Source organism: Salmo salar, chromosome 03 (genome assembly GCF_965601325.2).
Source record: "Salmo salar chromosome 03, fSalSal1, whole genome shotgun sequence".
In the NCBI taxonomy this organism is placed as follows: domain Eukaryota; kingdom Metazoa; phylum Chordata; class Actinopteri; order Salmoniformes; family Salmonidae; genus Salmo; species Salmo salar.
This window is the reverse complement of record NC_138293.1, coordinates 74,824,468-74,850,052: the sequence shown is the minus strand read 5'-3', so window position 1 is coordinate 74,850,052 and position 25,585 is coordinate 74,824,468. Positions and strand designations below refer to the sequence as shown.

General features: G+C 41.2%; 1 protein-coding gene and 1 long non-coding RNA gene across 3 annotated transcripts; one reads left to right on the top strand and one right to left on the bottom strand.

The window, feature by feature from the left end:
• Positions 1-5,088: 5,088 nt before the first annotated feature.
• Positions 5,089-8,340, bottom strand: LOC145875990 (uncharacterized). Its single transcript, XR_014391389.1, has 8 exons — positions 8,008-8,340; positions 7,744-7,920; positions 7,592-7,653; positions 7,423-7,509; positions 7,294-7,335; positions 6,284-7,225; positions 5,891-6,002; positions 5,089-5,796 (listed from the first exon to the last, which is right to left on the bottom strand). It is a non-coding gene; the product is annotated as an uncharacterized LOC145875990 (long non-coding RNA).
• A 3,687-nt stretch (positions 8,341-12,027) lies between these two features.
• Positions 12,028-25,338, top strand: LOC106601579 (serine/threonine-protein phosphatase PP1-gamma catalytic subunit B). 2 transcript variants are annotated; one of them, XM_014193888.3, is made up of 8 exons: positions 12,028-12,179; positions 12,439-12,548; positions 22,277-22,408; positions 22,667-22,897; positions 22,991-23,095; positions 23,376-23,599; positions 24,206-24,340; positions 24,521-25,338. In XM_014193888.3, exons 2-8 carry the CDS (start codon positions 12,494-12,496, stop codon positions 24,635-24,637), a joined length of 999 nt encoding a protein of 332 aa, XP_014049363.1. In that variant the 5' UTR covers positions 12,028-12,179; positions 12,439-12,493; the 3' UTR covers positions 24,638-25,338. The 2 variants fall into 2 exon arrangements, with proteins under 2 accessions (XP_014049363.1, XP_014049365.1); XM_014193890.3 differs by having other exon boundaries at positions 12,051-12,179; positions 12,442-12,548.
• Positions 25,339-25,585: the final 247 nt, after the last annotated feature.

Sequence of the window (25,585 nt, the reverse complement as noted above, 5' to 3'; positions counted from 1 at the left end):
TCCAAACAGATTATCAAGGTAGATGGATTATTTTAAAAATGTTATTGGACAATAAACAGATATGGCTTATTAACCTATACGGTCCGAATAATGATGATCCAAGCTTCTTTGAAAATATATATAAGAATGTATCAACTCTACAAGCAACACTAGACTCTATTATTATGGTGGGAGATTTTAATATGGTCTTAAATACCTCTATGGACCAGAAAGGAAATCACACTACAAACTATCACCCTCAGGCACTTAAGGAAATCATGAATGTCATGGATATATGGAGGCTTAAATACCCTGACCTAGTGAGAAATACATGGCGGAGGCTTAATCAAGCTAGTCGTCTTGACTACTTTCTTATGCCATTCTCTCTGGCACCAAAAGTTTAAAAAGTGTTGATAGGGGACAGAATGCGGTCGGATCATCACATAATTGGCATATATATTACTCTTACAGAATTTCCACGTGGGCGAGGATATTGGTAATTTAATCAAAGCCTACTAGATGATAAATTGTTTAGTGCACCAAATTCTTTTTCAATCTTCAATATAGAAATGCTACCAAAATTTTTTTATTAAAACTTGTTACAAATGATGGATTGACGCATGATTCACCAAATTATATTTGAAAGAGGAATTAAAGTACTTTAAGAATATGTTTTCATTTCAGGTTCCTCCATCTCCACTAACTGAAACTAATTGTATGGATTTTTTCCCTAATAATAATGTAAAATTAACATCTGTACAGAAAGACTCATGTGTAGGCCAAATTACAGAGGAGGAACTGCTTGATGCAATTGGGGCCTTTAAGGATGGGAAAACTCCAGGGCTGGATGGCATACCAGTGGAAGTATACAAAACTTTTTTTGATATACTCAAAGGACCTTTATTAGCATGTTTTAACCACTCCTATATAAATGGTAGATTATCAGACACGCAACAAGAAGGTCTGATATCATTATTACTGAAACAGGACCCAAATGGTATATATAAAGATCCAGTCCGTTTAAAAAATTGGAGACCTCTTACACTTCAGTGTTGTGATGCAAAAATCCTAGCAAAATGCATGGCGCATAGAATTAAAAAAGTATTGTCAGATATTATTCATCTTAATCAGACAGGTTTTTTTTACATGGACGATACATTGGAGATAATATGAGACAAGTACTGGAAACAATAGAATACTGTGAAATATCGGGGACACCAGGCCTGGTTTTCATAGCTGATTTTGAAAAGGCTTTTGATAAAGTACGACTGGAGTTTATATATAAATGCCTAGAATATTTCAATTTTGGGGAATCTCTTATAAAATGGGTTAAAGTTATGTATAGTAACCCTAGGTGTAAAATAGTAAATAATGGCTACATCTCAGAAAGTTTTAAACTATCTAGAGGAGTAAAACAAGGTTGTCCACTATCAGCAAATGTATGTATTATTGCCATTGAAATGTTAGCTGTTAAGATTAGATCAAACAATAATATTAAGGGATTAGAAATCCGTGGCTTAAAAACCAAGGTGTCATTGTACGCCGATGATTCATGTTTTCTTTTAAAACCACAATTAGGATCTAGATACTTTTGCTATCCTCTCTGGATTAAAACCAAATTATAATAAGTGTACTATATTATGTATTGGATCACAAAAAAATGCACATTTTACATTACCATGTAGTTTACCAATTAAATGGTCTGACGGAGATGTGGACATACTCGGTATACAAATCCCAAAAGAAAGAAATGATCTCACTCCAATAAATTTTTATAGAAAGTTTGCAAAAATAGATAAGATCTTGCTACCATGGAAAGGAAAATACCTGTCTATTTGTGGAAAAATCACCCTGATTAACTCTTTAGTCATATCAGTTTACCTATTTGCTTATGGTTTTGCCTACACCTAGTGACCTGCTTTTTAAATTATATGAACAAAAAATATTCATTATTTGGAATGGCAAGCCAGATAAAATTAAAAGGGCCTATTTATATAACGAATATGAATTCGGAGGGCAGAAATTATTAAATATTAAAGCATTAGACCTCTCACTAAAGGCATCAGTCATACCAAAGTTATATTTAAATCCAAACTGGTTTTCTAGTAAATTGGTGACTCATGTGTCTCATCCTATGTTCAAGAAGGGCCTTGTTCCCTTTATTCAGATTACACCTGCCCACTTTCGGTTGTTTGAAAAGGAAATAATCTCCAAAATATCTTTATTTTTTAAACAAGCCTTAGAAAGTTGGTTGCAATTTCAGTTTAATCCACTTGAAAAGACAGAACAAATAATACAACAAATATTGTGGTTAAATTCAAATATAGTAATTGATTTAAAAAAAACTGTATTTTTCGAAGAAATTTAAAAAAAAAAAAAAGTATAATTTTAGTGAATGATATTATAAATAGGACTGGTGGAGTGATGTCACACATGCAGCCATGGCACATGGTTTATGAATTGATACGCAAAACAACGCCGGATTCAAAACTTAGAATTTTTCAATTTAAATTACTATACAAACTTCTTGCAAATAATAGAATGTTATATATATGGGGGATACAATCTTCCCAGCTCTGCAGATTTTGCTGTGAGGAGGCAGAGTCATTAGATCATTTATTTTGGTATTGTCCAGATGTAGCTCGTTTTTGGTCACAGGTCCAGGAATGGCTGAAGAATTGCAACATTTGCCTAGAACTAACGCTGCAGATAGCAATACTGGGTGATTTGAAAAGCCATAGTCAATCAATCAATAATATAATAATTATTTTAGCAAAAATGTTTATTTTTAATTTACAATATGTAGAAGCTATGAGAATAGAAAGGTTCAATTGTTTTGTGAAGCTTCACAGCACAGTTGAAAAATATATGGCAAATAGAAATCCGAAATGGATGATGTTGATGGATTGATGGGAGGGGTTGAATGGAGCTGAAGGGTGGGACTAATAACAAGATAAAACAATGTAAAACATACGGGGTGTGTAAAATGTATATAGGTTCAGAACTTTTGTGATATAGCACAGTTACAAATAGAAATCAAACTGGATGGACATCAGAAATAGAGGAAGGACTAAAAACAAACAAAAAAGAACTACTGTAAAATAGACGGTGTCTGTAAAATGTGTATAAGATGAATAAATTGAAGGTAAAAGCCGAAGTGTTTATTAGTTTACTCCAATTGGGCGATCGGTGGTGGGTTTGCGGGGAATAATAATAAAGGTATATTCTTTAAAAAAGTATCTATATCTATATAGGTATGTGTATGTATATATGTGTATATGTATGCATGCGTGTATGGATATATATATTTACCCAAAAAATAAATGGGGGATTGGAAATGATGCAGACAATTACATTGATGGAAGCAATATTCTTTCCGCAATATTAAGCTGATCCACCCCTAAAAAATAAAATAAAAATAAATAAATAAATAATAATAATAATAATAAAAGTGGATGAAGCTTCCAGAGAGCATGTGGGACATTGCTTATATCGCCTATGACAAGCTCATTGTCCACCCTCCCTCCCAAAAGCCTGGGAGGAGAGAGAGAGCCAAGCTTCTGGGTCAGTAGCTTCAGCCCAACATCACACACACACACACAGCAGCTGACACAAGTGCCTGATTGACTGACTCTATGTCAAAACAATGTTTTAATTGAAATTTTTCTTCTCCATATATCTATCTCCGATAAACTACCAAGGAAAAGGCTAAGAACAGCCCATATTAATATACAGTGCCTTCAGAAAGTATTCACACCCCTTTACTTTTTCCACATTTTGTTGTGTTACAGCCTGAAGGCGGCTTTATTAACTCAATTATATATATCTTTAATTGTTTGCAAACTGACACGTATTAATGCCAAAATAACATACAAAACAGGCAAGCCTTTCTTTTTACTTATTTTTTGCAAAAAATGTGGGGCTCAAAACTGCCTTGAATGACAGGTCGCTACTGAATATGATCTACCAAATGTCGGAAATTATAAGCAGAAACTTACAGTAACTTAATTATAGTAGGCTAAATTATTAGGGTGGATCAAATTGCGCAGGTAGCCTACTTTTTGAAGTGATTTGTTTAACAATCAGATGAAAACATAATGCATCACACAACACATATGATATGCAAAACTGAACCTGCCCAAACCGCAAAAACAACAATAAACGGGATAAAATGTTAACATGCCACAGTATCCCGTTTTAGATCAGCATATACCAGGTATCTAGCCCGGGTTTCTTATAACCGGGAAACAAGCTTTTTCAGGTTATTGTTAACGGTATATGATGTTTAAAAACAAAAACTTGAGTATCCCGAATAATAACGGGGGCCTGTTGCACAAAACTAGGATAAGGGATTAAGCCAGGATATCTTGGTGATCCTGGCTCAATTGATCCGTAATCCGGTTGCACTAAAGATGGATAGGGGGCAGGAGGATATGTTATGGTATAAATTACCATGGAGATTTATTCTGTGGAGCTAGCCTGCTCCAGACCAGGCTAAATTCCAGGATCTATTTAATCTCATCCCTAATGTCAGTCAGCAGTCACCACAAATGGAAACCAATAGTTATTTCACTGCTCACTATACATTGTTATCACATAACTAGACCCACTGTCATTATTTAAACGTTTGTGATCATTAATTTCAATGATTTTGGATAAAAAATAATTTTTAGATTATGTTGCTATCATTAGATAATTTACAGTTTCCCATAGACTATAAGGCTATATATAAAATGATAGAATATTAGGGCCACAGAGGGGATAAAAACACAAGTAATAATATTGTAACCGGTTGTTTTAAAGGAGGACAGTTGTTAAAATGACAGATGTGGGGCATTTCGTGAAATTGTACTTCAGTATGGTTTCATAAACAAAGACATGCTGATGTGCCAGAATATTAAGTATCACATTGTCATAAGTATCAAAACTGTAAAAACAATATGTAGCTTTTCTGCAGAAAGAACCAGCCTCATAAATTTATGACTTTATCCTTTTTCTTCAGTGTGGCCCTAGTACTCTGTCATATAAACAAATACACATTCCATATGAATATAAAAACACAATGTGTAACATTATGTTCCTTTATTGAATAAGGACAAAACAAAGCAGGTAAACCATCAGCTCCTTTCGAAACTGAAGTCACAGTGACTACAAGATGGAAAGCACAGAATCCAAGCATATTATACAAAATGATACATACACATTCAAAGGTCTGTATATAACACACCCTGCATGTCTGCACACTAAAATAAATGCAGGACAAATCCATACACATCAACTGAACAGACAAATGAATGGATGCAGTAGCCTCCCTGCAGCCTTGTATTACACACAGTATACCGCACAAACATCATAAGAGGCCAAATTCGTAAAAAAACGAACCCAAAAAAAACCCAATTCCTCTGCCACCGCAGGACATATTTAACCAAAATTGAAAGCACACATACTAACTAAAATAATTCAACACATATTGGTCCCTCAGCAGCCGACCACTGTCGTCATCAGGGAAGATTGCCGGATTGTCCCAGTCCATGGCTGGTGGCACTCTGGGGGCCCTCTCCTTCCTCAGGCAGGCCACATTGTGGAGGACAGCACAAGCCACAGTAATATCACATGCCCTAACAGGGCTGACCCTTAATTTGTGAAGGCAGTGAAAGCGTGCCTTCAGGAGGCCAAAGGTCATTTCAACTCTGGCCCTGGTCCTGGCATGGGCATGGTTGTAGGCCTGCTGTGCTTCCTGGGGGTCTGTGAAAGGTGTCAGGAGAAAAGGCTGGCAGCCATACCCCCTGTCTCCCAGCAGCACACCAGAGAATTCACCTGTCAACACAAAATCTCATCATTACTACCTCATAAACACAGTGATATTCTTGACACAGCCATGATGGTTATAAATAGGGGTTGTGTGGCTTACCTTGTGATAGGCACTGATAGATTTCAGAGGCCCGAAAGATTCTGGAGTCATGGACTGAGCCAGGCCATTTTGCCACAACATTGCTGATCACACAGTCAGCATTGCAGACCATCTGAAATCATAAGATGAGGAATATTACACCAATCAATGCACATCACTGGCAATGCAGAGTGTTCGTCAATGGACAATATCAAAAAGTTATGTTCACCTGAACATTAATGCTGTGAAAGGATTTCCTATTCACAAAATCGGCCTCATGGGCACCTGAGGGGGCTTTTATCCTTATGTGTGTGCAGTCCACTGCACCAATGACATTGGGGAAACCTGTCACACAAAGTAATGAGTATCCTACTATGTGTTAACAGTTGTCCTGTAATTTGTAGATCCTCTTACCTGCAATCCTATAGAACTCCTCTTTGATGTCACAGAGTCTTCTGTGGCCAGGGAAGGAGATGAAGACATCTGCTAATGCTTTGATAGCCAGACACACACTCCTTATTGTGCGGCAAATTGTGGCCTTGTTCAGCTGTTCTGCATCCCCCACTGAGTACAGGAAGGCTCCACTAGAAAAAAAGCGCAAGGCCACACAAACCATTTGCTCCACACTCAGTGCATGGCTCCGTGCAGTGCGGTGCTTAATCCTGGGACCCAGTAGTCTGCATAGATACCTGATGCCATCTGCAGAAAACCTGTATCTTTCATATAGATGGTCATCAGGGAAGGCCAGTGGGTCCAACCGGTCCCTGAAGACCCTTTCTCGCCTGAAGGCTCTCCTCAGCACAAGTGCTTCTTCATCCACCACATCTCGCACGAATGGGCATGCCATTGTCAGAGCAGAAAGGAACACACAATTTTGGGCCTTCATATAGGCTAGTGGCCACACCTGGTGCTGGGGGGGTGGGCAAAAGAGGGCGATGCCTTATAACGATGACTTGGTTGTACTGATTGCTGGGAAAATAAAAAAAACCTTAGAAAGATGCCACCGTCCTGTGTGCTCACAATAAGAGCTCATATGTCATGGCTCACTTGACTTTACGAGAATATACCTAATTTTTATTTTGAGCTGTGTCATCTTCTTGGAGCTGGGGGAGGAAAGAAAAATAATGATTAATACATTTGTGTTACAGTTAGCATACAGTGTACATTGAAGGCATATCTCACCTCCCTCTCAAGTTTTTTTATTTCAAGGTCCAGTTTCCTAATTGTCCTCTTTTTTATTTCGGACTCCAGTGCAAGATTTTCCATCTTTTTCTTCTTGTACTGAATGTCTATGTCTGCCAGTTCTATTTGGCGCCGGAGGTGGTTGCCATACAACTTTCTGATAGCTTGTGAGCTCTGTGAACACAATACAATTAGCGCAGCTGGAATTTGGCAGGATGTGGTGTCCTTTTATTAATACGCACTATGTTGCCAGGCTGGTTTTCCCACTGTATAGCATCTGGGTCCTGTAAAAGAAATTAGATTTTTTGATTTTGATGAGGACTCCTCACCATTGTAGAGTAAATAGTACTTTCACAGTCTTAACATGATACCTCATGCCTTCTGGAATCCAGAGAGATGGTCTCCTCCTCATCATCGTCTCCATCATGTGCTGTTGCTGCTGCACTGGGGCCTTCACCCTATCACATTTAATCGGATTCATATTGAAGCTAGTAGACAAGACATGCCAGGCCTACAGTATGCCTTTGATGGAGTACTCACTGGATCAGCATCGTCTGGTGCTTGTGCTGGTGGCTCTAACAGGAACACAGTGCTGCCAGACACTGCAAGGCAATAGGTAAACCAAAGTCAGACAGTCCAAATTGATTCAATATGAATGTGGTTGTATCCCATGTAGAGATGGAAGGACATACCTTGAATGAAGCGGGTGGCATCTTGGGAGGAACCTATGCTCGTCTCTTTCCCCCCAGGGATCCCCTCTAAGACGGGCCTGCCTTTATTTAGCTCCAAGGCCATGTCCTCTGCTGGGGTAAGGTCAGCCTTTGGTGACCCACCACCCGTGCCTTGTCTGTGGGTATTCTTTTTCACTGCTAAAACAGTACAGACAATGTGTGAGCAGGCACCTTCTGGGTACAATATATGCTTGTGCTTTGTTAAATATTAGTCAGGGACCATACCATTCTGCAGAATGTTCTTGTATTTGATTTTGACCTGCTGCCATGTCCGTTTTGGCCCGTTCATGTTTAATCTACACACACACACACACACACACACACACACACACATTTAATGGAGTCACACTGCAAAAAATTACTTGGTATTTTTGTCTTGTTTTCAGTAAAAATATCAAAAAATCTATCATAGCTTTATACAGTGTGATGGAGTTACTTTACACAATTTCACTCATATCTGCAGTGCATTTCAATTAAAAATTTAACCGTTTCATAATTACAGTACAACTGCATTTTTGGAGATGTGAATTAAATATTTGAATTGTAATTGTGATGTTTCAGCGGAGCGGTGACTGTGTAATTGTGCACTACTTACGCATTCAGGCGGTCTGCAATACTTTGCCACGCTTTTTCTCTTTGCTTTATCACTGTGGCGGTGTTGCCTTTCTTCTTAATTATATATTTTACCTCCTCGTATGCCTCCATGAGGATTTGTGCTTCCGACGGGGAAAAGTACGCGGCTCTAGTTGCCATGGTAAATCAGTTAATCTGTGATCTGTGGCGGGGTCTATTTGAGTGAGCCGTGAGCGCGCACCTATCCAGGATTGGTTTCACCTGGCTTAATGAATCCGTGTCTGCTCATCCTGGCTTGGTCTTTGTGCAACCAATTAAGCCTGGACGCACATGTTTTGGCTTCATTGAGCTCAGCTGAGTCATTTATCCCGGATGTCTTAATTCTACTTTTGTGCAACAGGCCCCCGGATATTGGTGTGAATGTAAAAGTGGTCCCTGTGACAATAACAATGAAATTCAAAGTGCCAAAGGTTGGGCCTAAAGTAATTTATAAGAGATCATACAAAAAAAAATATCAGCAATCTTTTGTTGAAATATGTATGTTGGTCTGATGATGTATATGAGGAAGTGAATCCAAATGCAGTATTTGTAAAGTTATTCTGTAACGCGTGGGTGCAGGAATCAGGTGCAAAGAGCAGAGGGTAGGACGAATGCAATTTAATACAGAACTGAATACGGTCACGCCAAATACACTAGGCGCAAAACAGGACCCACTACAGTACTGCGTAAATGCAAATAAACACATCCACCAACACTACACAAAAGAAACAAACCCGCACAACAGCAAGCGGGCATCTCCAGCTTAAATAACACCTAATCAAACCCCAACAAGGAACAGGTGAAAACAATCAGACCCAACCAACCGAAAAGGGAAAAAGGGATCGGTGGCCGCTAGTAGACCGGTGACGACAACCACCGAGCACCGCCCGAACAGGAAGGGGAACCGCCTTCGGTGGGATTCGTGACATATTCATGTATGCCAATTGTTGACAAGCATGCACCTGTTAAGAAACTAACTGTGAGAACTGCTAGAGCCCCCTGGATTGATGATTAATTGAAAAATGATATGGTTAAAATAAATTGTGCAAAAGAGGTGGCAAACAAGTCTGGCTGCTCAACTGATTGGTTGACACTGTAAATTGAAAAAATGTGTGACTAAACTTAACAAAAAGAAGAAGAAATTATAATACCTAACCAAGATAAATGACATAAAACACAATGGAAAAAGACATTGGAGTACGTTAAATGATATCAGTTATCATGGTCAAGTCATATTGACAAAGTTGTTGTGAAGGTGGGGAGGGGTATATCTGTTATAAAAAGATGTTCTACGTTTTTGACACAAAAATCAACTGTACTAGTTGTTCAGGCACTGGTTTTGTCCCACCTTGATTACTGTCTGGTAAAATGGTCAAATGCAACAAAGAAAGACCTAGCAAAGCTGCAGCTGGCTCAAAACAGAGCAGCACGCCTTGGCCTAAAAGGCACATACAGAACTAACATCAACAACATGCATGCCAGTCTTTCCTGGTTGAAGGCTGATGAGAGATGAACTGCTTCTCTTCTAGTTTTTATGAAAAATATTACTGTGATAAAAATTCCTGATTGTCTGCATAATCAAATTACATACAGCTCAGACACCTACACATACCCCACAAGACATTCCACCAGGGGTCTCTTCTCAGTCCCAAGTCCAAAACAAATTAACGGCAACACACAGTATTATACAGAGCCGTGATCGCATTGAACTCCCTTCCATCTCTTATTACTAAAGTAAAAAGCTAAATTATAAAACAACATCTAATGACACGATAGGGACTGTGAAATGACACTCACACACAAACACACACACACACATAAACACAATCTAACACACACACAATCTACACACACATTATTCTTTAATTGTATTGTTTGTATTTCATTGTATTTTACATTTGTGTGACTGTTCTTGTCTGTCAGTTTATCAGTGTTTTGTTACTTGTCGTGTTTTATGTTTTTGTGTGGACCTCAGGAAGAATAGCTGCTGCTTCTGCAAGAGCTAATGGGATCCAAATAAATGAATAAAAACAATAAAACATAAAAACTGTTTCAAGTGAGAATTATGAAGGTCTGATGCTGAAAAAGAAAGGAAATGATTGCCCACTTCACCCATATTATATTTTTGCAAAAAAGTAGTGTGTACTTCCAGTTGTTAGCTACACCGCTACATCTCAAAAAAGTAATTCAATACTGAAAACACTACCTAGATTCAAATTTAGTTCAACTACCACCAAGCTACTGCAAAATGAGGTTCACTACCCTGTCACACTTTATTTGGATTGTCTGGATAGTCCATCTGTAGACGCACTACAGATGGTCATACTGACAACAAACTATCTGTTGATAAGAAATTGCTTGCTAAGGTTACGGTTAGGGTTAGGTTTAGAATAAGAGTTAGGGTAAGGGTTAGGGCCTGGGCTAGGGTTATTAAGTTTAGGGTTAGGATAAGGATTCAGTTTGGGGTTAGGGCTAGGCTTAGTAGATAGTTTAAATGTTACGGATAGTCTGAAGAGCATCTACAGATTGACAATAAAGTGTTACCCACTACCGACTACATGAAAAAATGAAAACAAAGGATATGTGAGTGAAAGATAAATTGTTTATTTTTGGTTGTATAGATTGAAGACATGAACAACAATAACAGCAGAGGTCTCTCAATACCATCCTGAAACCATGAATCATTTGGAGTTCACACATTTAGGCTCTGATTCATAGTAAACATGTAGCCTATGATTCACTGTGAATTCAGTTGAAGTCACCCCCTCCCCTACCCCTACCTGTATCACAAGGCACAGAACTCACAATGTCCCACCCCATAACCCACACCCCCAAGGAAAAGTTTATCCCATACCTCTGTCGAAACTGTCTGACAAATAGAAACACAGTGAGGTGAGGGATGGATTTGGAAAGCTGGTAAAGAACGAGTAAGGAGGAGGATTGTGTAATATTGACCTGTAATGGTGGAATGTCAATTTGTGGAGATTATGGGAAGGAATGAGGAATGTCGGGAAAGAGATGGGTTAGGGTTGCACAACATCCACATATTACCTTCCCACAAAGTTATACACTACACACGACACACTAAACTACTACATTATTTGAATATTCTGTGTAGTGATAGGGCAAAAACCAGGACCAAGTTTGGGAAACCCTAGCCTCTACACTAATGCAAAATATGCCTTATACTTTTAACTTCTAACACACGATGGCAGTCCTTGCCGGTACCGACCCCGTTGGCGTCGGTTTCCACTAGATAGCATAGTCACAAAGTCGAAATTGGCTATATCGTAAAAATCATTGAAAACATGCTTTTCGGTCTTAATTTAAGGTTAGGGTTGGGTATACGGTTAGCAGTGTGGTTATGGTAAAGGCTAGGTCTAAAATCACATTTTAAGAAGATACATTGTAGAAATAGGCGGAGTTTCTGACTTTGTGGCTGTGGTAGTTATTTATACCTCAGTAGTGGTAACTAGTGACGACCGTTGATGTCACCCGTAAAACAGCTGGAGGTGGGGCACCAGTGTGTGACGGATGTACAATGTATCCAATGGAAAACGACAACATGGGTTCAAAATCATGCAGTCACCCAATCATCATTGAGTAAATCTAAAGCTCGCCTTAGTGTCAACCCCCTCTCTTCTCGCTTCCCCTGAACAACACGGCCCTTTTTAAGTTCAGTGGGGGAAGAGAAAGGGGGACTCTGAAATACGAAGACAAAAAGACACAAAACAGACCTGAAAAGGCCCTGTCTTCTACACGGGAAGACTATTGTCAAATCAAAGGTTGATTATATGTTAACATTTCGTATTTGCATCATTCATTATTGGCTAGCTATAACTAAAGCGGGTAGCTTGGTTTGTTAGCTAACTAACATCGGCTAGCTAGCTTGAACTAACTAGCTAGCTCATTTAGCCAGCTAGCTACAACACGGAAGGGAAAGTAAAGCCAAATGACATTTTTTCCCTCAATTTGACAACAAAATATAAGCTGCCTAGTTGTTTGTTTAACTTGATCGGTACTTGTTTTTTTGTCTCATCGAAGAAGCAACACGAAACGAAGGTCTTGACTGCCTGAACCACGACAAAAAAAAAGTAAAATGGCGGAGCCGGACAAATTAAACATCGACTCCATAATACAGCGTCTTCTGGAAGGTGAGGATTTGTACTTAACTAGGAATCAAGCCACTTAATTTGATTAATTACGAATCAGTTGCTATTTGGATATTTGTATTTTCAAAGAAGCGTCGGAATTCTAACGATGTCTGGTGTATGTTAGCAGGCTTAACGTCAAGTTAGCTGTTCTCTTTGAAACGATGTGTCCGGGTTAGAGCTCGAGATAACGTTACCTAGGTCTACGAACTAGTAGGGCAAATGAGAGATGGCTGGCTTGCTGCTTCAATCTTTATCACTCGGCCTGATGTGCCAATTTTGTTGTAATATTAGTATTAATGGCAAATCATTATTAAGATGACAAACACGGCTATTTTACGATGGTGCTGTGTTAGCTAACTAACTCTAGCTAGCTACTGCAACGTTAAATGTGTTCTGTCTGGTGTATGCTGTTGTAATAATGAATGCAAAGCTAGCCAGTAACGTCGGTTAGTAGGTTTTGTTTACCATTCGTTTCTGTTTCCTGCATCCAATCTTTCCATAATGTCGTTTTTTGCTTGCCAGTATTTAGCTAGTTATGTCTAACACACCGGTTGTACAGTAGCCTAGGCAGACGATAGTACAGCTCTAGCGCCCATGTACTATCGTATAGGTTGGATGTGCATTCCCGGTAATAAACTAGTGTCCCCCTATGGATCGGCTTGTACATAAAACATCCTCCATTCAAGGGAAATATGCTTACTTTATTTTTTAAACACAATTTCCCACCACAATTGTTTATATTTTTGGACAATCTAACATGTTGCACACTATGTTCAACCAAGAATGTGCAATATCCTAAATTGTCCGAAAAGACAAATTGTTAAATAAAGTATGCATATTTTCAGTTTTTTTTAATGCCCATTAAAAATAGTTAAGGAGGAAAGTGATATATTTGCAGCCTGAATGGAGGATGCTGTATGTAGGAGCAGGCCCATTGCAATTCATGCCTGGATGAGGGAGAAGCATACTTAAGCATGTCTTTCAGGGCTGCGGATGCAATTATCATGTGCTGAAAGCGTGCTTGCTGAAGTAATAACTTGCTTTTATTGTATAAATGCAAGCTACAATAGGTTTAGCCATATCATTAGTGGTTGGTTACACAGAGTGAAGGGCACCAATGGGTCACACTGGCTTTCATTCGGTACAACTGTTTCCACCATGATAATGTACTACTGTGATACTCCAAATTCCATGGACAGGAAACATCAGTGCCCTGGTTTTAGACTCTGTCTGTCTAAAGAAGGCCAATGGCCTTTACTACATTATAAAGTAAAGGGAATATCCAGATTTGGGTTTGTTTTTCATTGGCCAAGTAGCTTATAGCAGGGGTGAAAGTTGTGCATACTGTAAACACTAGAGGTGGAAACATTATGGCACATTACATTCTCTGCGATCCCAGTAGATTTGTAATGTAATGAAGTGTTGCTTCCGTCCCTCTCCTTGCCCCAACCTGGGCTTGAACCAAGGACCCTCTGAACACCACCAACTGTCACCCAAGAAGCATCATTACCTATAGCTCCACAAAAGCAGTGTCCCTTCAAGTGCTAGGGCAACAACCACTTCAAGCTCTGAGCCAGCACTAGTTAGTGGTGCGGGCTAGTAGTAATTGAACACTACTAGCCCGCACCGCTAACTAGCTAGGTATTTCACATCGGCTACTGAAGCATGAATAGTAGAAATATGGGCAGACTTGGGGAATGTGAGGGACAGTGTTGTTTGCAAGTAGCAGGCCTAGTGTCTTTCTCTTGGGTTTTTACTCTGAACACATCTTTTGTTGTGGGCAGCTTATGGTCGTATTGATGGATTAAAACGATTCCGCTATCCGTGTTTCTGTTTGTAACCACCACACCACTCTTGGAGTATTGTGGAGGTTAATGACTGTTGAATAATATGTAGGTGTTAGTGTTTGGTGCATGGGAGAAGCTGTCTATACCACACAGGTTTGCCTACCCTCAGTCCTGGCCACTCCTTAGATTTATGATGGCTTCTATAGTAACAGATATGAGCCTTGAGGACTGTGTGTGTACATGGGGGGGGGGGGGGGGGGGCAGAAGCAAACTTAAATGTATGATAAATGTTGCGTAATGGGAGACCTGAGGCTGTCAGACCAACATAAACCCCTCCAGCTACTAAATCTGCAGGGGCCTTCCGCTGTAATGAGCACAGTGGCTGAGCCAGACATGAGCTTCTGCTGGCCTGGGAACAGTTCAAAAACAGGAAGTGGGGCATTCTGCTGCTCTTGGAACTTGTCTAGTTAGATTAAAAAAATGTCTCTCTCCAAGTCTGGTCTAACTGGTGTAAAGTCACATCAGGTGTTCAAACACCTGGATCTGCTGTTTTGTTCTTTCCTTTTTGAAATCTATTGATCTAGATGTATACAGATTATTACCGTATCAATTTATAGGCTATAGCTTATTTCTGTTTTGACAATTATTGACTGTAATGGTACTGCAGTTAACCTAGACATTTTCACATGTCTGTTTTCTCGGTGTTATCACTCCTCTACATCATGGTAATAGCGGTGCATCATGTTGTAGGGCTCCACCACAGATAGAACAATAATCCAGACATTTCATCGGTTGTATAAGTGTGAAGCATCCGATTGACACTTCCACTCACTACCTAATATGGTGATGAGAGAGAGCCTAGTGTCCTGCAGTGAGACAAGATGGAACGAGATGGATTTTTGCCGACATCATGATCATTTTCTCCTCGATGAACATTTGACCTCAACACAGTTTTCTGTTCTCAAAGCTAGAATCCGTTATGAAGTGTGGACTAAGTTTTGGAGATTTTACCCTTTGTCAAAGTAAAACAATTAAAATGTTGTTTAGAAGGAGTGCAAGGGCAAATTGAGTTATTGCACACACTTCAGAGTAGGTGTTCCTTAACGGAAATATGCAAATATATGCTAGAACGCGCCAATAGGACCTCTCTTGCTTGGCTCTGCCCACTCCTTGCTTGTTCTGCCCACTATGACTCATTTGTTCCCATAGACCACAGCCTGGCGTTTCCAATCTTGGGTTAGTTATAACAAATCTTTGGCTCCACCATGTTGTCTGTCTCCAACTGTTTGAACAACATACTAGCCTGTCCACTTTGTTTCCCACAATGAAATCAGGTAGGGGACTGTGGATCGGTCTCTGTTCGTACGTTAGTAAAAACGCCATCTCAGACAGCACTGGCCCGAGTTTGATGAAACTTGGGTGAACGATGACACTGATTGGCCCAAGGCAGGAGCTATAGTAATTAACTGAAATTTGTGAGTCACACCAGAGAGGAAGAGGTGAAGCAAGAGGGATAGCTGGGCCCAAAATCTGTCTTCTCCAGCAGATGGTGTTTTTATATTTTTCGCACGTTAACTGAGGTGTTTTTGTATGGAGGTCAATGCTTTATCTTGGCCAGGTCGCAGTTGTAAATGAGAACTTGTTCTCAACTAGCTTACCTGGTTAAATAAAGGTTAAAAAATATATATATATATATATACACATATACATGCATACATACACACACACACACACACACACAGTCGTATGAAAAAGTTTGGGCACCGCTGACAATTTCCATGTTTTCCTTTTATAAATAATTGGGTGTTTGGATCAGCAATTTCATTTTGATATATCAAATAACTGATGGACACAGTAATATTTCAGTAGTGAAATGAGGTTTATTCGATTAACAGAAAATGTGCAATATGCATCAAAACAAAATTAGACGGGTGCATAAATTTTGGCACCCCAATAGAAAAATCACATCGATATTTAGTAGAGCCTCCTTTTGCTAAAATAACAGCCTCCTAGATGCTTCCTATAGCCTCTAATGAGTGTGTGGATTCTGGATGAAGGTATTTTGGACCATTCCTCCTTACAAAACATCTCCAGTTAGGTTTGATGGTTGCTGAGCATGGACAGCCCGCTTCAAATCATCCCACAGATTCTCAATGATATTCAGGTCTGGGGACTGGGATGGCCATTCCAGAACATTGTACTTGTTCCTCTGCATAAATGCCCGGGTAGATTTTGAGCAGTGTTTTGGGTCGTTGTCTTGTTGAAATATCCAGCCCCGGCGTAACTTCAACTTTGTGACTGATTTCTTCAACATTATTCCCAAGAATCTGCTGATATTGAGTGGAATCCATGTGACCCTCAACTTTAACAAGATTCCCAGTACCGGCACTGGCCACACAACCCCACAGCATGATGGAACCCCCACCAAAATTTACTGTGGGTAGCAAGTGTTTTTCTTGGAACGCTGTGTTCTTTTGCCGCCATGCACAACGTCCCTTGTTATGACCAAATAACTCAATCTTTGTTTCATCAGTCCACAGCACCTTATTCCAAAATGAAGCTGGCTTGTCCAAATGTGCATTTGCATACCTCAAGCGACTCTGTTTGTGGCGTGTGTGCAGAAAAGGCTTCTTCCGCATCACTCTCCCATACAGCTTCTCCTTGTGCAAAGTGCGCTGAATTGTTGAACGATGCACAGTGACACCATCTGCAGCAAGATGATGTTGTAGGTCTTTGGAGGTGGTCTGTGGGCTGTTTTTGACCGTTCTCACCATCCTTCGCCTTTGCCTCTCTGATATTTTACTTGGCCTGCCACTTCTGGCCTTAACAAGAACTGTGCCTGTGGTCTTCCATTTCCTCACTATGTTCCTCACAGTGGACACTGACAGCTTACATCTCTGCGATAGCTTTTTGTAGCCTTCCTCTAAACCATAATGTTGAACAAACTTTGTTTTCAGGTCATTTGAGAGTTGTTTTGAGGCCCCCATGTTGCCACTCTTCAGAGGAGAGTCAAAGAGAACAACAACTTGCAATTGGCCACCTTAAATACCTTTTCTCATGATTGGATGCACTTGTCTATGAAGTTCAAGGCTTAATGAGCTCACCAAACCAATTGTGTGTTCCAATTAATCAGTGCTAAGTAGTTACAGGTATTCAAATCAACAGAACGACAAGGGTGCCCACATTTTTGCATAGCCTATTTTTCACATCTGATTTAATTTCATACAACTTAATATTGCTACACTAAAAATCTTTGTCTGGACAATACCCCAGTACTCAGCTTTTATTAGAAAATGAATGGCATGTCACTGTGATCATTTTCTGTGACGACAGAGTCAATTATTATGCAGCCTCAGAGGGGTGCCCAAACTTTTTCATACGACTGTGTGTGTATGTATGTATATGTATATATATATATATATATATATGTCGTCCTCGTGGACTCGTCCGTTTCCATCCTCCATTTTCAGAACAAATGTGTTTGCCCCTCTCCCACTGCCTGTGATTTTATTAGGGCAGAATATATTTTTGTGAAAGCACTACACTGAACGGAAACATAAATGCAACATGTAACAATTTCTAAGATTTTACTGAGTTTAGAATTCAAATTAGGAAATCGGTCAATTGAAATAAATTCATTAGGCCCTTATATATATATTTATTTTAAATGGGTGTTGAATTTTGATAAACAATGGAATGGCTTATTTGCTACTTAATTGATCAAATAGAAGCTTCATAATGTTTTAGTTGTTAGTTTTTATGCTCTTTGCACATTTATAAAACAGGCTAGACGGCTAGTAGACTAGACAGGGTCTGATCTGTGCTAAATTTTGGGAGTTGAGACATAAAAAGGGTATCGTTGGAAAGGTTCACTTTTCTATTACAGTAAAATATCTCGAATGTGTTTCGGTGTCCATATGAATGATTCTGTAGTACCAAACCTCAAATGCAAATAGCCAGTTGAAACGGCTTGTTCTCATAGAGAAAGAAGTAGTCTCAACTTTGTTGTTGTGAGTGGCAGGGGGAGGGGCTTGGTGTGAATGGGAAGGTGCGCACAGCACTGGAGTAAAAAGACAAGCAGACATAAACGCTCATAAAAATGGGAGAACTTTATTCTTGAGATGCATGTGTTTGGAATTTCGCGCTAAAATGCACATTCAAATTAATTAGATATATCGCTCAGCCCTAGCCCCTTCTGACTTTGACTGTGGCTCTTGATGGCTGGAAGTGTTGTGGAAACCGTGTTCTACTCTGTCCATGATAAGGTTGTCTGACAAGTTCAGGAAAAAGAAAAAAACAGCTGTACTGGCAGTATATATAGCGGACCTTTTTCCTCTTGTGGTGTGGCAACTCATTACAAGGCAGAGTGTTTGCCTCTGTCGTGAGAGTTGTCATAATTAGCCTATCACATCATGTATGGCATTTTCTAAATTAGTTTTGAAGTCTTGGCCAATCCATAAACCATCACCTGTGGCTTTTTGTCCATCCAATCCTGCTGTATTTCTATGATGTAGTGACAGGCCAAGGTAACTGCATTCTGGTTGCTTAATCACTCGTTTGTCAGAGAATGGTGACTGACCGCCAGCGACCTTTAGCTGCACCTTGTACACCTTAACACATGGGCAGTTAGATGTGGTGACGGTATGACTAGTTTCAATGGGATTGACCATCAGCCTCCTGACCTGTACATCTGAACGGTCAGTCCAGGCCGCTACTACCACCACCTGTCACCATCTAAGAGGATGTCCATATCAGCCATGGACATATCAGGTGGGGAATCTGAAGCCAGCCAACTGTTGATTCCCAACGGCTTTCCTATTGTGCTTGTCCAACTTTTTCTTTTCTATCCCGTGACCAGTAAAGCGGAAAGCCCTTTGTCTGACTCCCTCCCCATCCCCCACGCCCCTTCTCTAAGCTCACTGTTGCCATTGGCCATGTGGCTAACTTTAGAGTAAGCTCTGTCATGGCTTAGCCGACCCTAATCCAGGTTTAAAGTGACAAGCAGCACTACCCTATTTATACCCACATTTCACTCTTTAGGGCCAAGGCCTGTGTTGCTGCCCAAACATGACACTGCTTATTTAGATCTATTGCTGAGGTCCTACCTGGAAGTCCTCGTCCGTTTCCATCCTCCATTTTCAGAACAAATGTGTTTGCCTCTCTCCCACTGCCTGTGATTTTATTAGGGCAGAATATATTTTTGTGAAAGCACTACACTGAACGAAAATATAAATGCAACATGTAACAATTTCTAAGATTTTACTGAGTTTAGAATTCAAATGAGGAAATCGGTCAATTGGTATAAATTCATTAGGCCCTAATCTATGGATTTGACATGACTAGGAATACACATGCATCTGTTGGTCACAAATACCTTACAAAAAGGTAGGGGCATGGATCAGAAAACCAGTCAGTATCTTGTGTGACACATCTCCTTTGCATAGAGTTGGGTGGCAGGTAGCTTTAGTGGTTAGAGCGTTGGGCCAGTAACTGAAAGGTTGCTGGTTCGAATCCCCAAGCCTAATGTTGTCCCACTCTTCTTCAATGGCTGTGTGAAGTTGCTGGATATTAGCGGGAACTGGAACACGCTGTTGTATACGTCGATCTAGAGCATCCCAAACATGCTTGATGGGTGAGTTGTCTGGTGAGTATGCAGGTCGTGGAAGAACTGGAACATTTTCAGCTTCCAGGAATTGTGTACAGATCCTTGCGACATGGGGCCGTGCATTATCATGCTGAAACATGAGGTGATGTCGGCGGATGAATGGCACGACAATGAGCCTTACGATCTCGTCACGGTTTCTCTGTGCATTCAAATTGCCATTGATAAAATGCAATTGTTTGTTGTTCGTACCTAATGCCAGCCCATACCATAACGTTGACATCAGCAAAATGCTCGCCTACACAAGGTGGTATGCAGTTGTCAGTACATCCAACTGGCCTCAATTTTTCTAAAACAATGTTGGGGGCGGCTTATGACAGAGAAATTAACATTAGATTCTCTGGCAACAGCTCTGGTGGACATTCCTGCAGTCAGTATACCAATTGCACGCTCCCTCAACTTGAGACATCTGTGGCATTGTGTTGTGTGACAACTGCATGTTCTCTAGTTTGGTATTTGGCATGGTCAGCATCGTTCAGTTTGAGCTGTCAGAGCTTTGACAAGTGTTCAATTAACCCCGGTGTGTGTTTTTGTAAAGAACACTGTCTGCACCCAGCTTGTAAAGCAGAATGTCACTGAAGGGTTTCAGGCAATTTTATTGTTCTGCTCTCAAGTGTATCGATACCCCATTTAGCTTCAGCAATTACAGTACCAGGTGCATGATGGAGCACAACAAGTGTCTATGGTTGAATATTAGAAGGTTTTCTATTGATGCTTGTTTGTCATTGCCTAGTTCTCCTGTGATGGTTTATAGAGCGCTGGCATTGGACTTTTCACCTGCACCTAGGGAAGACAGCAGAACGTGCAGGAAAGGGAGTGGAATTGATTCTGTGACACAAACAACCCTGATGCGCATTCTTGCACAAGTTCCCCCGTCCATCATGAGTCACTGCAATACACTTACTACATGCTCCGTTATATCCTTGCCTGGAGCTTGTCATGCAAACAGGATTTCTGAAGAATACAGTCCTACTGTTGTATTTGTTTGACTATAGATGTGCTGTTGTGGTGATCCCATGCAGCTATAGTGAAGGTTTTAGTTTGGGAGGAGTGTTGAGATTGAAGTAGGAGCCTCATCCAGCTGATCATATTAAACCTGTACTTGACCTGCAGCGCCACAAAAGCCTCAAGCTGCTCTGCATATCATGCCAACATACTTATGAGTATTCCCTGCTCCAGAGCTACAATGGTGCGTTAACTACATTAAACATTTTACCAATTTGTGGCTCCAGTAGAGCTGATCACCTGTCTGTGTTGATCATTGAACACTTATCATATCAGTTGCACTGTGGATTTGCGCCTCTGCTTGATAAACACTTAACATTTACACAGCCACAGGGTGGGTTTTTTTTTTCCTGGTAGAATGTGTGTAAATGTCATAACTAGCTACTATACTCAACAAACGTAAGATTCTTGAGATCCAGTGAGAAGAGTTAGGGGACAGCCAGGAGCATGCCTCAGGAAGATGCTCAGCGCAGCACTGTGCATGTGTCCCTTGTGACCTGACCAAATCTCAGACTTGCCTGCTACTACCATCCTGCTACTACTAGCCTGCCGTGTGGTCAGAGGCGGCCTAGCAACGTTTGCAGTCAGTTCACAGGCTACCCTATGCTACCAGACTGCATGCGGTGCACTTGTAACCAGAGAGCTCTGAAGTTGGCCATCAATGATGTGTTTATTTAATTGTGATTTAGGCCTACTTTGATTTGAAGGGCAGTGTATTTGATCCTTGTTTGAGTCGTCCACCCTCTGAGTACAGTGTTAGATTCGCTGCGTGTGCCTCTTTCCGTTGCAGCCTCTCTGTCCTGGTTACATCAGCAGACAGGCAGGTGGTGTGTTCATACGTGCTTCTGGGGCTGGGTGCACACTGTACACATTTGTTCAGACACATAGCCAGGCCTGTACCTTCTGCTGGTGCTCAGTTCAACACTGCCATCATCATCATCCCCTAGCCTTGAGTGCTCAGAAACAAAGACCCCAACCCCATTTTCATTTAGGTTTCACGCTCTGTAACCTTGAGATTCTCACGTCAAATAGTTCATCCTCCTGGCTTGTGCTGTGTGAGCAGATTCACCTTGGCTCTGCAGTATGCTCAGGGTTGTGCTGTCAGCGGGGCCTGTGATACTGATTGGTTTCTCTGCTCTGGTGTACTGTGTGTTAGATCTGTGGCTGTGCTATTTGTGTATGTGTTGTTTCCATGGTCTTGGCCTAGCATGTTTGTTCCAATAAGCGCAACGTCAGTCCTCACTCTGTTTGCTCTGTCTTTCTCTCTTCTCTAGTTAAGGGCTCTCGGCCAGGCAAGAACGTTCAGCTGACAGAGAACGAGATCCGTGGCCTTTGCCTCAAGTCTCGCGAAATCTTCCTCAGCCAGCCAATCCTGCTCGAGCTTGAGGCACCACTCAAGATCTGCGGTGAGTCATATTGGATAAGTTACGATGGCTGAAATTGGTTTCATAGTAATTAATGTCAGTGTAGCAAATCTGACACATAACTGATAGTGAAAGCTCCAAGGTTTCACAACACGACTGATTGTCTGATTTACTGTAGAATTCTAATCTCTAATTGCCTTTGCTATCTCAGTCCAACGGCCTGTATACACACACAGATCTAATGTAGTCAGGGAGGGTGTGGTAGTGACTGACTGGCCACCTCTGTGCTGCCCCCTGCAGGTGACGTCCACGGTCAGTACTACGACCTGCTGCGGCTCTTTGAGTATGGAGGCTTCCCCCCAGAGAGCAACTACCTGTTCCTAGGGGACTACGTGGACCGAGGGAAGCAGTCCCTGGAGACCATCTGCCTGCTTCTGGCCTACAAGGTCAAATACCCAGAGAACTTCTTCTTGCTGCGTGGCAACCACGAGTGTGCCTCCATTAACCGTATCTACGGCTTTTATGATGAGTGTAAGTGCCGAGAAGCTGGAACACATGCTTAACAACAGGAGACCGGAACACACAGAGAATAGCCATTTAGTAATGTCCCCTGCTCCTCTTTAGGTAAGAGACGGTATAACATCAAGCTGTGGAAGACGTTCACAGACTGCTTCAACTGTTTACCCGTGGCTGCCATTGTAGATGAGAAGATCTTCTGCTGCCATGGAGGTGGGTGGTGTATGCTTGCATGGTCTGAGTGTGTGGGTCTTTCTCCTGTGGGCCTTATCAATAAGCACTTGGGGGCCCCATGATCGTTTGGATTAATCACTCCCCTTAAGTATTTGTGGTGGAAGATGACTCGTGTATACACTATACGGTCGATAAGAGGTGGTAGTTATCAAGGTGTGATTTCAGATGTTATTGTTCTTGGTGGTAGAAGACAGTATCATGGCAGTCATCATTCATTTGTATGGTGATGTAATGTTTCTGTGTGCTATGTTCTGTCCAGGCCTCTCTCCAGACCTCCAGTCCATGGAGCAGGTGCGCAGAGTGATGCGACCCACAGATGTGCCTGACCAGGGCCTGCTGTGTGACCTGCTGTGGGCCGACCCAGACAAAGATGTCCTAGGCTGGGGCGAGAACGACCGCGGGGTCTCTTTCACATTCGGGGCAGACGTGGTGGCCAAATTTCTGCACAAACACGACATGGACCTTATATGCAGGGCACATCAGGTAATGGCTTAGCTCAGTGGCTTAGAGTTTTGGATGGGGGTTAGGGGCTGGGAAGAGAGTATTTTGCAGGACACTGTCAGACCAATGGTAGTGTTGGAAGAATAGAGGGATCTTGTTATTAATCAGGGAAATCAGATGATCGAAGGTCATTGCACCTACATAAAATATTGAAGCACTTTTTAAAAGCTGGAATCCTTAATTGGTGACACTGCCACGTCTGTTTGTGATATTACAACAACAACAGAAGTTGCTGTAAACAACAAACCCTATTTTTCCTCTCTGACATCATTGCACTCGCGATAGAACAGCAGATTATGTACTGCAAGTTTTTGGTCCATGCTGCCGAAGACGACTCTCCTCCGTTTCACAACACAAACAACAACAAAGGTGCTGGGGTGAACAGTGGCTCTGTTTCCCCTGATGCGGATTCCATCTTTAAAGCGTGTCATTTTGTGTGTTTACTGGCGATGGAGGTTGTGTTCATTTAAGATGGTAACTCCTCTGTTTGAAATGTACTGATTGCCCTGCAGTTGTTGGTTATCCACTCCTGGTATTTTTCCTGTTTATTTTTCATTGCGTTCTTACCTCTTTCATTCCTGTCCTCAGGTGGTAGAAGACGGTTACGAGTTCTTTGCAAAGAGACAGCTTGTTACTCTTTTCTCTGCCCCTAACTACTGTGGAGAGTTTGATAATGCCGGTGCCATGATGAGTGTGGATGAGACCCTCATGTGTTCCTTTCAGGTGTGTACTCCTCTGCTTTTCTCTCTGCCCCTTTTCTCTCTCCTTCAGTCTGGCTGTTCCTGTCTGTCTAGATTTGTAAGTTCTGCCAGTCCTCTGTCTTACCTGTTATGTGCTGCAGTGTTTAGTCTGTAGGAGTATATGTATATTTATAGCTGTCTAAAGAAAGCCTCTGTTCTTCAGATTCTCAAGCCAGCGGATAAGAAGCTCTACTCTTATGGTGGAGGTGGAGGAATGGGATCTGGACGCCCCGTCACCCCGCCACGGAATTCCGCCAAAGGCGGAAAGGCCAAGAAATAACACCCACTGGACCCCCCTCCCTGAACCAAGCACCCCCCCCCCCCACACTCTTTCTCTACCTCCCTACTTTTCCCTCATCACCAAACAGCAACAAAGCAGACAGTACCTAGGGTTCGGTCCTCTTTTCCTCTGATACTGTTTTTAACTGTTTGAGTGTATGTATGTCTGTGTGTGTCTGAAAGAGAGGTTTATTGTATTCTGTTTGTATGTCCTTCCTTTCCCCTGCTCTGTTCTCCTGTCACTTTGTAGATGAAATTGGTCCTTCCTTTCAGTGATGTAAATGCACACCTGGGGGGGGGGGAGAGGAGGGCAAAGGAGCCTTTACTGTTTGTTAGGGCCCTGCACTGTTTTGATGCTCAACACAAGCTTTTGTACATCCTGTTTGAGAGGTGTGTGTATGGAATGGGGTCAATCTGCATGGTCAGATGGTAACAACGGCACACACCACACACTGAGAGCACAGGTGGATATGTGCAGATGGACCCTTTTAGTTTATGGATTCACAAAGATCAAGAAGTGGACACGTTTATTTTTTTTTCTCTCCCAAAACCAATGATTTGAAAATGCAATCATGGATGTGAAATAGTTTTGCTTTTCTGTTTTTTTGTTTTTTTTTGTAGATGCATAAAAAAAGGTTTGAATCCTTGAGTTTTAGTTTATTTGGAAGCCGATGATTAATAAAGAACCATTTATTTAAAATATTCCATCACACTGTTCACTATGTTCACCTCACCATTTCTTTGTGATTTGTTTATATTAAATTCCTCTAACCCACGTGTCAAACTCATTCCACAAAGGGTTGCGTTTCCATGGGTTTTTGCTCCACCCTTGTACTTGGTGGATGAATTAAGGTCACTAAATAGTAATGAATTTCAGGGATCCCGAGTGGCGCAGCGGTCTAAGGCACTGCATCTCAATGCTAGAGGAGTCACTACAGTCCCTGGTTCG